Source organism: Heloderma suspectum, chromosome 6, assembly GCF_057233095.1.
Source record: "Heloderma suspectum isolate Gila_16-S chromosome 6, 16-S_ref, whole genome shotgun sequence".
In the NCBI taxonomy this organism is placed as follows: Eukaryota; Metazoa; Chordata; class Lepidosauria; order Squamata; family Helodermatidae; genus Heloderma; species Heloderma suspectum.
The window spans coordinates 97,253,810-97,267,867 of record NC_139463.1 but is presented as its reverse complement, the minus strand read 5'-3'; the positions used below and the strand labels follow the sequence as shown (position 1 = coordinate 97,267,867).

Genomic DNA, 14,058 nt, shown 5'->3' with positions numbered 1-14,058 from the left:
CATGGCAGAGAATTCTGCCATGGATCTCGGTGAGGCCGAATGCCAGCGCATTCGGCCCCCCCGAAATCCGTGGCAGAACGAAGCCCCCTGCTCCCCCCACCCTCCAAAATGGGCCTGGAACGCAGCCTACCTTTGTCGGCCGTTCCAGTGCTCCTCGAATGGCGGCCGCGCCTGCAGCCGCCATTCGTGTCTTTCGAATGACCGTGATAGGCTACATAAATACTTACGTAGCCTATCATGGCTAATGCAGGGATGCCATTTGCGTCCCTGCGGAGGCTGTGATAGGCTACATAAATATTTACATAGCCTATCACAGCAAAAAAAGGGAATGCAAATGGCAGCCACTGTAGCTGCCGCCATTTGCGTTCCCTTTTTTTTTTTTGCCGTGATAGGCTACGTAAATATTTACATAGCCTATCACAGCTACAGCAGGAACGCAAATGGCGTAGGGGATGCCACTTGCGTCTCTGCTTTAGCCATGATAGGCTATGTAAATATTTACGTAGCCTATCACGGGCCGGCGTAGGGACGCAAATGGCGTCCCCTACACAGGATGCCATTTGCATCCGCAGCAGCCCGGCAGCAGCTGGAGGCCCTGCTGCGGGTTGGCCTGGCCGGCGGCTCCACAGCCTGGCTGTGGAGCAGAGCGGAGCCAGGCAGGCAGGATTCCAGAGGGAGAAACTGATCGCCTCCCACCTGCAGATCCTGGCGGAGCCAGATAAGCGGGGTTTCGTACACCCCTAGGGAGAGCCTACCACCTCCCTAGGTAATTGGTTCCATTGTTGTATTGCTCTAACAGTCAGGACATTTTTCCTGATGTTCAGCCGGAATCTGGCTTCCTGTAACTTGAGCCCATTATTCCATGTTCTGCACTCTGGGATGATTGAGGAGAGATCCTGGCCTTCCTCTCTGTGACAACCTTTCAAGGACTTGAAGAGCGCTATCATATCTCCCCTCAGTCTTCTCTTCTCAAGGCTCAACATGCCCAGTTCTTTCAGTCTCTCCTCATAGGGCTTTGTTTCCAGTCCCATGATCATCTCCATTGCCCTCCTCTGAACCCTCTCCAGTTTGTCTGCATCCTTCTTAAAGTGTGGTGCCCAAAACTGGACATAGTACTCCAGATGAGGCCTAACCAGTGCTGAGTACAAGGGAGCTAGTACTTCATGTGATCTGGAAACTATATTTCTATCAATGCAGCCCAAAATAGCATTTGCCTGTCTTGCAGCCACATCACACTGTTGGCTCATATTCAGCTTGTGATCTGTAACAATTCCAAGATCCTTCTCGCTTGTAATACTGTTGAGCCAAGTATCCTCTGTCTTGTAACTGTGCATTCCCCCCCCCCTTAGGTGCAGAACTTGGCATTTATCCCTATTAAATTCCATTCCGTTGTTTTCAACTCAGCGCTCCAGCCTATCAAGATCATTTAGCTATCCCACCCAAATCTGTGTCATTTGCAAATTTGATAAGCATTCCCTACACCTCCTCAACCAAGTCATTAATAAAAATGTTGAAAAGCATTAAGCCCAGGACTGAGCCCTGCGGTAACCCGCTCAATGCCTCTCCCCAGTTTGAGAAGATACCATTGATAAACACTCTTTGAGTCCGATTCTGTAGCCAACTGTGGATCCACCTGATAGTTGTTTCATCTAGCCCACTTTTAGTGAGTTTGCTAATCAAGATATCAATGGGCACTTTGTCAAAACCTTCTTTAACTAAAAGTAGACTGAAATAAAGTATTCTTCATCAGGCAAGATGGTAGCCAAAGTGAGACCAGGGTGGGTAGGGGGAGAGCAGGGGAAGGAAAAAAAGTGGTTGATGTTCAAGTCATGGAGACTGCATTTGGTTACAGACTGCATTTGGTTAAGATGGAAAGTGGGAGGGGGCTGCAGCCATTCAAATTAAGCTCTACTAGGTGGTTTCAACTTACACCTGGGACACACACACCTCTCCCAGGTGCTGCATCATGGAGAAAGCAAGAGAATTCCAGAAAAACGTCTATTTCTGCTTCATTGACTACGCTAAAGCCTTTGACTGTGTGGATCACAACAAACTGTGGCAAATTCTTAAAGTGATGGGAGTACCAGACCACCTTACCTGTCTCCTGAGAAACCTGTACGAGGGTCAAGAAGCAACAGTAAGAACCAGACATGGAACAACCGATTGGTTCAAAATTGGGAAAGGAGTACGACAAGGCTGCATATTGTCACCCTGCTTATTTAACTTATATGCAGAGTACATCATGAGAAATGCCGGGTTGGATGAATCAGAGGTCGGAATTAAGATTGCTGGGAGAATTATCAACAACCTCCGATATGCAGACGATACCACCCTAATGGCAGAAAGCGAAGAGGATCTCAAGAGCCTCTTGTTGAGGGTGAAAGAGGAGAGTGCAAAAGCTGGTTTGAAACTCAACATTAAAAAAACGAAGATCATGGCATCTGGCCCCATCACTTCCTGGCATATAGAAGGGGAAGAAATGGAAGCAGTGACAGATTTTACTTTCTTGGGCTCCAAGATCACCGCAGACGGTGACTGTAGCCATGAAATTAAAAGACGCTTGCTCCTTGGGAGGAAAGCTATGGCCAACCTAGACAGCATAGTAAGAAGCAGAGACATCACCTTGCCGACAAAGGTCCGTCTAATCAAAGCTATGGTTTTCCCAGTAGTAATGTATGGCTGTGAGAGCTGGACTATAAGGAAGGCTGAGCGCCGAAGAATTGATGCTTTCGAATTGTGGTGCTGGAGAAGACTCTTACGAGTCCCCTGGACTGCAAGGAGGTCAAATCAGTCCATCCTAAAGGAAATCAAGCCTGAGTGCTCATTGGAAGGACAGATACTGAAGCTGAAGCTCCAATATTTTGGCCACCTAATGCGAAGAGAAAACTCCCTGGAAAAGACCCTGATGCTGGGAAAGACTGAAGGCAAAAGGAGAAGGGGACGGCAGAGGATGAGATGGTTAGATAGCATCACCGATGCAATGAATATGAACTTGAGCACGCTCCGGGAGAGAGCGCAGGACAGGAAGGCCTGGCGTGCTATGGTCCATGGGGTCACGAAGAGTCGGACACGACTGAACGACTGAACAACAAAAAAAGAAATCAGGGAGGAAGTCAAACATACCTCTCGGAAGAGGGAGTTGCACAAGTATGGGGCCACTGCAGGAAAGGCCCTGTAATGCCCACCAATTGAACTACTCCTAACTGTAGGCATTCTGTAGGGAAGCATAACATTCATATGGGTGTTATAACACCATAACAATGTTATCATTGCTGGCCACTCATTCCTTTGTTAGGGAGATTGCTTGTTAATAGGCCAGTGTGGGTGGGTGGTGTTTTCTCAATGGGAACTAATGTTTGGGAGATATCTACAGATCTCTCTGGAGTGTCAGCTACCAGAGCTTTGAGAAGGTGACAAACATTCCACTAAAGCAAGGGGTGATGTAAGGTCCGTGGGGGGGGGGGGGACCGAAGGAACCAAAGAGGTGGTTTTTGAACAGACAAGGACAGAAACAGAGTCTATCTGAAGGGCTGCCAGAGGACCATCTTCTATTTAAAGGGCTGCCCAGCCCAAGACCAGTTTAAAGATAAAGAACCATCAGAAGGGAGCAGGAGGGGCCTTGATGCTGCCCATCCACAGCACCTGGACAGCAGATGGAGCAAGGCACATGGGCCACCTGGTCACACTCTTCCCCACTTTGGTGAGATGTACCATATGTCCATTTAAATAATAATAATCTCTACATTTGCATCTATATGTATAAAGCAGCATATGCAAATATTATGCAGATTGGTGTCGTCCTTTGTCGTCTTTTTGGGTTGAGGCATTTCATCTTTTTTGGTGATTCAGAAGTGGCCACCCTAGGTCTATAACCCCAATTTCTCCCCACTCTGCAAGTAGACTTCTTGCCACCAGAGACTGAAAACCTCAGTTCCCCCACAGCCTCTCATCAACCCCCCACCCCGCAACACACACACCTTCCTGCCCTCAATACTCCCTCCTCTCCCACACTTCGCGCTCCCCCTCCCAGGTGCCACTTGCCTTCACTTATGCCTGCCTTCACTTTCGCCTACCTTCCCCTATTCCAAGGAAGCCAAACCCCTGTAAGTGCTGAAGGAAGTGACCCAGCTCAGCAGGACTTCTGCAAAAGTCAGAATGGGCTCGTACTTATCACCTCCTTGTACCTCTTGGCTCCGCAAAGAGAAAAGGCTGCCTTTGGAAGGAGGAAACTGGGCCTGTGAAGGAATTGTGAAGATAACACTCACCTGCTTTGAAGCTTAGCTCATCTGCCTCTTGGCTGGTATAGTCATAGACCGCACGGACCCGTTGCCCTGACACCAACACGGGTGCTGGCTTTGCACTGGGGGAAAAGGGTGAGAAATGTCAGCAGACCTATAGGCAGCACGCACCCCTTTGCATCCCTTTGCATCTTAATTATGTTGACACTGCTATCCTGCCCTACCCGCAAGGAAGTCACGGCAGTGGGATCTGAACCTGGATCTTTCCAGCTCAAGATCTTTCCAGCTCCCCTCTACTCAGCACTGGTTAGGCCTCATCTGGAGTAGGGTGTCCAGTTCTGGGCACCTCACTTTAAGAAGGATGCAGACAAACTGGAGAGGGTTCAGAGGAGGGCAACGAAGATGATCAGAAGAGTAGAAACAAAGCCCTATGAGGAGAGACTGAAAGAACTGGGCACGTTTAGCCTTGAGAAGACTGAGGGGAGATAGGATAGCGCTCTTCAAGTACTTGAAAGGTTGCCACAGAGAGGAAGACCAGCATCTCTTCTCAATCACCCCAGTGTGCAGGACACAGAATAATGGGCTCAAGTTACAGGAAGCCAGATTCCAGCTGAACATCAGGAAAAAATTCCTGACTGTTACAGCAATACAACAATGCAACCAGTTACCTAGGGAGGTGGTGGACTCTCCCATACTGGAGGCATTCAGGACAATGCTGGACAGCCACCTGTCAGGGATGCTTTGACTTGGATTCCTGCATTGAGCAGGGGGTTGGACTCATTGGTCTTATAGGCCCCTTCCAACCCTACTATTCTATGATTCTATGATTCTATGATTCTATATGAAGTTCAGCACTCTAACTACTACACCATACTGGCTCTAGAACTTTGTATTTGCACCAAGACACCGCAAGAGTCAACAAATACCTCCAGAGAGTCTCTACTACACCTAGTAATGAGGAAGATATTTGGAAGACTCACCGGCTGCATTGGCTTGATTATTTGTAATTTTTTTCAATAAATTTCCTTCTTCTATTTCAAATGGCCTTTTTTTCTATTTTAATATATTAACATTATTGAACTATTGAATGATTCATTACAGCTATACTTCACTCCTGCCAGATAATATCCCTCTTCAAGCCTCACAAAGCATCTGGTTGTTTCGAGTGCAGTTTAGTGGTGAGGTGGAAGTTCTCTGTGGAGAACATTTGGATTAAAATTGAGGAGGGGAAGGAGTGCTTGAAATCACTGTCTGTGTGTGCTAAATTTGCTGAAAGTTTTTTGGGGGGCGGGGGTCATCCTTACTATTGCCAAAACGCACTCCAAATTCACTGTCTGTGACTGGGGCAGTGAATTAGGGGGGCCTTTTTGTTCAGTACTAGAAGAGATCTGCCCACCCACACCCATCATTTAGCTCCTCCTCTACCTCTTGTTGGGTGGGCAGGTTACACTTACCTGCTCTGGGAGGGAGTGATGTTGCGGAGTGTCGCTTGCTCTGGTTCTTTGGCTTTCTTGACTTTCACCTGTGGCCGCTCCTGGTCAACGCTCCAACTCTGAAAGGCAGGGGGTGAGGGGGAGATAGAAAAACGTTTGAAATTTAATTTGCTCAGTGCCTAACTTCAACCAAAGCTAGTTGTTGTTGTTCAGTCGTTCAGTCGTGTCCGACTCTTCGTGACCCCATGGACCATAGCACGCCAGGCCTTCCTGTCCTGTGCTCTCTCCCGGAGTGTGCTCAAGTTCATATTCATTGCATCGGTGATACTATCTAGCCATCTCATCCTCTGCCGTCACCTTCTCCTTTTGCCTTCAGTCTTTCCCAGCATCAGGGTCTTTTCCAGAGAGTTTTCTCTTCGCATTAGGTGGCCAAAATATTTGAGCTTCAGCTTCAGTATCTGTCCTTTCAATGAGCACTCAGGGTTGATTTCCTTTAGGATGGACTGATTTGACCTCCTTGCAGTCCAGGGCACTCGTAAGAGTCTTCTCCAGCATCACAGTTCGAAAGCATCAATTCTTCGGCGCTCAGCCTTCCTTATAGTCCAGCTCTCACAGCCATACATTACTACTGGGAAAACCATAGCTTTGATTAGACGGACCTTTGTCGGCAAGGTGATGTCTCTGCTTCTGACTATGCTGTCTAGGTTTGCCATAGCTTTCCTCCCAAGGAGCAAGTGTCTTTTAATTTCATGGCTACAGTCACCATCTGCAGTGATCCTGGAGCCCAGGAAAGTAAAATCTGTCACTGCTTCCATTTCTTCCCCTTCTATATGCCAGGAAGTGATGGGGCCAGATGCCATGATCTTCGTTTTTTTAATGTTGAGTTTCAAACCAGCTTTTGCACTCTCCTCTTTCACCCTCAACAAGAGGCTCTTGAGATCCTCTTTGCTTTCTGCCATTAGGGTGGTATCGTCTGCATATCGGAGGTTGTTGATAATTCTCCCAGCAACCTTAATTCCGACCTCTGATTCATCCAACCCGGCGTTTCTCATGATGTACTCTGCATATAAGTTAAATAAGCAGGGTGACAATATGCAGCCTTGTCGTACTCCTTTCCCAATTTTGAACCAATCGGTTGTTCCATCTCTGGTTCTTACTGTTGCTTCTTGACCCTCGTACAGGTTTCTCAGGAGACAGGTAAGGTGGTCTGGTATTCCCATCACTTTAAGAATTTGCCACAGTTTGTTGTGATCCACACAATCAAAGGCTTTAGCATAGTCAATGAAGCAGAAATAGATGTTTTTCTGGAATTCTCTTGCTTTCTCCATGATCCAGCGAAAGTTGGCGATTTGATCTCTAGTTCCTCTGCCTCTTCGAAACCCCGCTTGTACTTCCGGTAGTTCTCGGTTCGCATACTGCTGAAGCCTAGCTTGTAGGATTTTGAGCATCACCTTGCTGGCATGTGAAATGAGCGCAATTGTATGGTAGTTTGAACACTCTTTGGCGTTGCCCTTCTTTGGAATTGGAATGTAAACTGACCTTTTCCAGTCTTGCGGCCATTGTTGAGTGTTCCAAATTTGTTGGCATATTGAATGCAGCACTTTAACAGCATCATCTTTTAGGATTTTAAATAGCTCAGCTGGAATACTGTCATCTCCGCTAGCTTTGTTGTTACTAATGCTTCCTAAGGCCCACTTGACTTCACTCTCGAGGATGTCCAGCTCAAGTTCAGTGACCGCACTCTCCTGGCTATCAGGGACATTCAGATCTTTCCTGTATAGTTCTTCTGTGTATTCTTGCCACCTCTTCTTAATCTCATCTGCTTCTGTTAGATCCCTGCCTTCTTTGTCCTTTATCATGCCCGTCTTTGCACAAAACGTTCCCTTGAGATCTCCAATTTTCTTGAAGAGATCTCTAGTCTTTCCCATTCTGTTGTTTTCCTCGATTTCTTTGCATTGTTCATTTAAGAAGGCCTTCTTGTCTCTCCTTGCAATTCTCTGGAACTCTGCATTCAGTTGGATATATCTTCCCCTTTCTCCCTTGCTTTTCGCTTCCCTTCTTTTGTCAGCTACTTGTAAAGCCTCATCAGACAGCCACTTGGCTTTCTTGCATTTCTTTTTCTTTGGGATGGATTCCGTTGCTGCCTCCTGAACAATGTTACGGACCTCCGTCCATAGTTCCTCAGGCACTCTGTCTATCAGGTCTAATCCATTCCTTACCTCCACTGTATATTCAGAAGGGATATGATTTAGGTCATACCTGAATGGTTTAGTGGTTTTCCCTACGTTCTTCAATTTAAGCCGAAATTTTGCAACAAGAAGCTCATGATCTGAGCCACAGTCAGCTCCAGGTCTTGTTTTGACTGACTGTATAGAGCTTCTCCATCTTTGGAGAAGACCATGCCTGCCTGTTATCCCGGTGATTTCCTGACTTCCTACTTTAGCATTCCAATCCCCTATGATGAAGAGGACATCTTTTTTTGGTGTTCGTTCTAGAAGGTGTTGTAGGTCTTCATAGAACCGATCAACCTCAGCTTCTTCGGCATCAGTGGTTGGGGCATAGACTTGAATTACTGTGATGTTGAATGGTTTGCCTTGGATTCGTACTGAGATCATTCTATCATTTTTAAGATTGTACCCCAGAACTGCTTTTCCCACCCTTTTGTTGACTATGAGTGCTACTCCATTTCTTCTAAGGATTCTTGCTCACAGTAGTAGATATGATGGTCACCTGAATTAAATTCGCCCATGGCTGTCCATTTTAGTTCGCTGATTCCCAAGATGTCGATGTTCAATCTTGCCATCTCATGTTTGACCACCTCTAGCTTACCTTGATTCATTGATCTGACATTCCAGGTTCCTAAACAATATTGTTCTTTACAGCATCGGATTTTCTTTTCACCACCAGACACATCCACAGCTGAGTGTCCTTTCGGCTTTGGCCCAGCCGCTTCACTCTTTCTGGCGCTACTTGGAAATACCCTCTGCTCTTCCCCAGTAGTATATTGGACACCTTGCGACCTGAGGGGCTCATCTTCCGGCGTCATCTCTTTTAGCCTTGTGATACGTTCCATGGGGTTTTCTTGGCAAGAATACTGGAGTGGGTTGCCATTTCCTTCTCCAGTGGACCCCATTTTGTCAGAACTCTCTGCCATGACCTGTCCGTCTTGGTTGGCCCTGCACGGCATAGCTTATGGCTTCACTGAGTTACGCAAGCCCCTTCGCCACAACAAGGCAGTGATCCATGAAGGGGCTAAGCTAAGCCTGATCTAAAATTTTTGAGGGTCCTTGGGCAAGGCACCTTCCTTGGGCCCCCTCCCTCAGTGAGTCGACCTTCTCACTGCCATTGTCACCAGCTGCTACTGCTCCTCCTCCTCTTTCTCATCTTATTTATTTATTTATTTTCTCATCTTGCCACTTATTTGCTTGCCAGGCACAGAACCAGGGAGCAAGTAGGCCGTGGCATCTGCTGCTCCTCCTTCTCACCACCACCATTGTCTGGGCCAGAGCGAGAGGCAGGTGAAGAAGCAGGTTGCCATGGTGAAGAGGAGGAGCAACTCCAGGAGACTCTTGTCAGTGAGACCCTGGTGGGGCGTGGGCCTTCAGTAGGGACCCCACTGTGCTTGTTCTTAATGCCAGCCCTGACAAGGGGCAAGCCTCAAAATGGTAATGAAATGTGTACGGAATTTTAATAAGATAGTAAATTGCCCGAGAGGAAGGTTTCCACCAGAACACATGGGGCAATTCATTTTCAAGTTCCCCTACATTTTTGAGTACCATTTTGAGACTTGTCTCTTGTTTTGCTCTCTTGGCATAGGCACCAGTCATCAAAGGCCATGAATTAAGATCCTATCAACTGCCATCAACTGGGGGCCATTTTCCATGTTATACAAACACCTAGAGTGGGATTGGGGAACATTTTGCATAACCATTCTTGCCTTATTAGCTACTTGGGGCAAATGTTCAGGAAGTACTTTACAGTCATATCATGTCAATTCTAAAAATCAAGTATTTAACCCCGAAAGACATACAGAAGTGAATCACATAACTCATTAGACTTCCTTTTCTAAACTAGATTGTGGGGTAAAGTCCTAAAATCTGAACCTCTAATCTAAATCCTGTTTTTAATCCCTCCTCACTTTCACCTCCCCTGCAAACCTTTAAGACACTGAACCCTAGTCATGAAGTAAGAATGTGATGTTAAATGAAAGCAGAAAACACACAGATAACCCCCCCCCCTCTCTTTCTCTCTCTCTCACACACACACACACACACACACACTAGTTTCTTTAGGGCACAATCCTTCACATGTTTAGACAGAAAAAAGCCCTACAACTCCCAGTATAGCTGACTGGGAGATGCTGGGAGTTGTAGGACATTTTTCTGTTGCAACATGCATAGAATTGCACCCTTAATCTGTCAAAAACAAGGACAAAAACTAAAGTAAAACACAGGTTGACTGTTCTCACCAGTCAATCTGAGATTCTTCCCTAGCCACTGGCTGAACTCTAGTGTCATGTCGAATGCTCAAAAACATTGTAACTGCTCAAGAGTAAATTGTCAGGCCCCAAATCCTGAGGACAGAAAGAACACTTTGTTCTTGGTGGAAGGAAGCACAGAGAAGTGAGGAAGACTGAATTTAGTATCAAATTTAGAAGAACGTTTTTTCTGGAAACTCAATGAGCAGTTTCCACTTGTATTGTATATTATCCAAGACTGTTTCTCTCTATGCCTAAATGCTGCCCTGAGATGGGAGTGCCTCTGAGAACGTGCAGAATGCCCTTCTCTCACCATTAAAGAAGGGAGAGGTTCCCACCTCAAACTGTGGCCAGTTCATGGGCATCCCTGGTCCATGTCGATTACGCCACCATTTGAGATCATCCTGGTCGTTTATGTCCTCAATGGCTTGGTGCAAGTCACTATAAACTGCTTGGATGCTGAAAGGAGGAAAATGAACAGGAGATGGCATTCAGAAAAGCTGCACCCCAAAAAACATTCTGCACTCTGCCTTCCCATTTAGCACAACATGTGAAACTGGGAGAATTCTTCTGACTGTGGGTGCTCCCAGATGAGGATTTTATTCTGCAATTGCCCTGCTTCATCCATAGAATTTTACAGAGAGCCCAGGCAGCACCAGCTTCTATTTGTAACCTATGTTTTCCTATTGCTGCTTCTGTCTGTTTTTCTTTCCAAAGAAGATCTGTTACAGAAGAAAAGATGGGAATGCTGCACATCTTTTGCTTCATAGTGCTAAGAGCCCCCTGTCTGAAAGCACCCTTTGACTATACCAGCCTTCTTCATCCTATTGTTTTGGACTCCAACTTCCAGCGACGCTTGCCATTAGCAATGCTAGCTGGGGCTGATGGGAGTTGAAGCCCAAAACATCTGGAGGGCACCAGAATGGGCTGGGCAGGACTTCGCAGTCATAAAACTGTTCAAAGATCTGGAGTGCAACATCCCCTATGGGTGGACAGACTATATTGCCAAGGAGCCTGCAGTGTAGATATGCCCTTGAAGGAGGCAAAAGGAAACTCTTGTTACTCCCTCTAGTGGTCGGCGGTGATGCTGAAGTCCTGGAGAACTGAGCCTCCCCTCCCCGCCCCCACTCTCACCCCCAGCCCTGACCCTGAGGACCAAGTGTGTAAAGGGAACCCAACGACCCATTTAAACAAGGAAAAGCTGCTTCCAGTGAGAGCTATCAGGAGTGCAGAGGACATTAAAGTGCCTTAAAAGAATCCTGCTGAATCAGGCCAAGAGTCTATTTCAGCCTTCCCCGACCTGGCGCCCCCTAGATGTGTTTGACTACAACTCCCATCAGCCCCAGCTGGCATGGCCAGGGGAGTCATGGTCAAACACATGGTGCCAGTTTGGGAGAGCTGGTCTATTTAGCCCTGTTTCCGATTGACAGCCCCTCCCCACCCCGAAACAGCTTTTCTGCATTGTAAAGGGGCTCTCAGGCGACTTTTACATACATCGGGGCGTTGTGTGTCATTTAGGCCACAATGAACCCTTTCCCACACCTGGGGTCAGCGGTGACATCGAGGCGTCGATGCAGGGCAAGGAAGGCCCCCTTGAGAAAGACAATGCGTCTCTGCTCCAGCGCCTGCCCCTGCTCAAAAACCGACTCCATTTCCTCCATGTAGGACGGGCTGCAACGGTCCAGCTCCTGCAGGGCCTTCTCGTAGCGCTCGCGCACCTATTGAAAGGGGCGAAGAAGGTTCGTGTGCCTCAGGCTCCTCCTGATCACCCTGGGACCTGAGCCCTTTCTAGAACTGTGACGATGGGAAGAACATGCTAGAGCCCGGCCCCTCAATAGGGTGGCCAATGCTCCCCACGCCAGGCTTCCACTGCTTCCCACCCTTCCTGCTGCCTCCCTGACTGAAGGTAGTCCATTCTCAGATGACACATTTCCTTAAGATACTGCTCATGTCATGCCATCATTCGCTTGCATGCAATCACTGCTATGCGAGTGGGCCCCCAGACATTGTCCCTGGTGCCCACCGAGACACACTACTCCTCCCGATGTTTATCTTTAAAATATGTTTAGATTTTCTTCCTGGCAGCTGGGATTGCTTCAAACCCAAGTGGGAGCCTCTAGCCGCTGCCAGCTTCATTGTTGCCTCTGGGCAGGTGACTTGTCCTTTGTGACTAGCCACGTCCACCCATGACAGCCATTTTATGGTTGCGCCCAGGACAGTTCCTCAAATTCCCAATGTGCCCATGGGCCCTAAAGGTTGCCTACCCCTGGCTTGAATGCAAGGCTATTTTAACAGGAGCTTGATCTGCAGACATTAGCAAGTCATCATGAACTCCTTACAGCAAAAAAGCTTCACCTGAGATTACACTTCTATTAAAGGCACAAGAGCAAGACAGACTTGGGTTTTTTCTGGCCAGTTGGCAATCCTACAAGAAAATAAAATGGGTGGGCACTTCACAGAAAGTGGGGAAAAGTAGGATGGCCAGGTGTCCTACTTTACAGAGGACATTCCTCTATTTTGGAGAGTTGGCAGGGGACAGTCCTCTATTTGACGTTGTCCTCAGTTTGAAGAGGTGGCCAGTCCAAGTCTGGTTTAAAGTCGAAGGGTAGCATCCAATATTAGTTCCACTTAGAGTGGACCCATTGAAATGAATGGGACTTCAGGTAGTCATGACTTACTGAAGTCCCATTTACTTCAATGCTGCTCTAAGTAAGACTAAGATTGGATACCACTCATAGAACCATAAGGAGGGAGAGACAGGGGCCTTGAAGCTGCCAATCAGCAGTTAGCACCTGGGCAGCAGACTGAGCAGGTACACAGGTCACCTAGTCAGGCTTCTCCATTATAATGAGCTATATTGTATTTCGATTTAAATTATAGCTTTTTTTTTTGGTAAATCTGCACCTAATACATATAAATGCACACCTGCCAATGTTATGCCAATTGGTGTCCTCTTTTTTGGTGATGTGTTTCCTCCTCTTCAGGCCCCTTACCTTGTTGGCTTCTTGGCTGCAACGCTGATGTTCCTCTCGCAGGGTGCGCTGCCGATCTGGGGGCACCTCAGACCCTGCTGCGGCCTGCAGCCCACCCTCTCGTAGGGTGGCAATGTGTTCTTTGCGACAGGCCTTGTGGTATAAAGCTTTGCTCTTTTCAACCTGGGTGTGTGTGGGGAGGGTGGGCAGGAGGAAATGGGGTGGGGTGGAGAATAAAAGTGAAAGTAGTGTTAACATACTTAAGGACATACCACTCCTTCCCCAGAGATGCCAGGCGTCCTGGCTCCCAATTCCCCTCTGCCCGAGGTTCTCAAACTATGGGGTGCGGCTCCAGGTAGGACATGAAACACCAGTCAATAGCCAGGGACTTCGCCCAGGCTGCCTGTGTAACTAGGTGGTAGTGCAGGGCTGGACTTCAGAGCCAATCTCCATGGCTCTGCAGCCCAGGGGCCACCCAAATAATCACCCAGAGATTGGCAGGTAATTGGGGTGGCAGGTAATCGGCAGGTAATCAGAGTGGCAGCGAACAGGCCCGTTATCAGCACCTGGACTGGATTGGGCATTAAAAAACCATTTTATAGTCAGAGGGCAGCTGGCTGGGCATGTCCATGATTCTAGATGCTCATTCTATTATTTCTACTTGAAGAGATATATTATCCTTTTCTACAACAAAATGGTACTTATTCCCAAGTAAACATGTTTTTCATCAGGGCAGCAGAAGGAAACTTCTTGTCATCATGATGGTGCTGTGATTTAAGTGAGTTTAAAATGTGAAACTGCACATGCTCAAAGTTGTTTTTAAAATTAGGGCTAGCAAACAGGTTCCCCCCCCCCCCAATATAGCAGGAATGTAGAAGCAGCTGTAGAGCATGGAATGGCAGTGTGCATGTGTGTGTGTATGTGTAGAAGAGTTAATT

The 14,058-nt window shown here is 47.3% G+C and overlaps 1 protein-coding gene across 3 annotated transcripts in view; it reads right to left on the bottom strand.

The window, feature by feature from the left end:
• LOC146341982 (protein kinase C and casein kinase II substrate protein 3-like) overlaps positions 1 to 14,058 on the bottom strand; it is a 45,811-nt gene that overhangs the window by 2,335 nt on the left and 29,418 nt on the right. For all 3 annotated transcript variants that reach the window (XM_084808443.1, XM_084808445.1, XM_084808444.1), the window contains exons 5-9: positions 13,142 to 13,303; positions 11,691 to 11,866; positions 10,487 to 10,607; positions 5,693 to 5,790; positions 4,266 to 4,360 (exon numbers count right to left, since the gene is read on the bottom strand). In XM_084808443.1, coding sequence (XP_084664569.1) covers positions 4,266 to 4,360; positions 5,693 to 5,790; positions 10,487 to 10,607; positions 11,691 to 11,866; positions 13,142 to 13,303 — 652 coding nt within the window. The remainder of the gene's footprint in view (positions 1 to 4,265; positions 4,361 to 5,692; positions 5,791 to 10,486; positions 10,608 to 11,690; positions 11,867 to 13,141; positions 13,304 to 14,058) is intronic.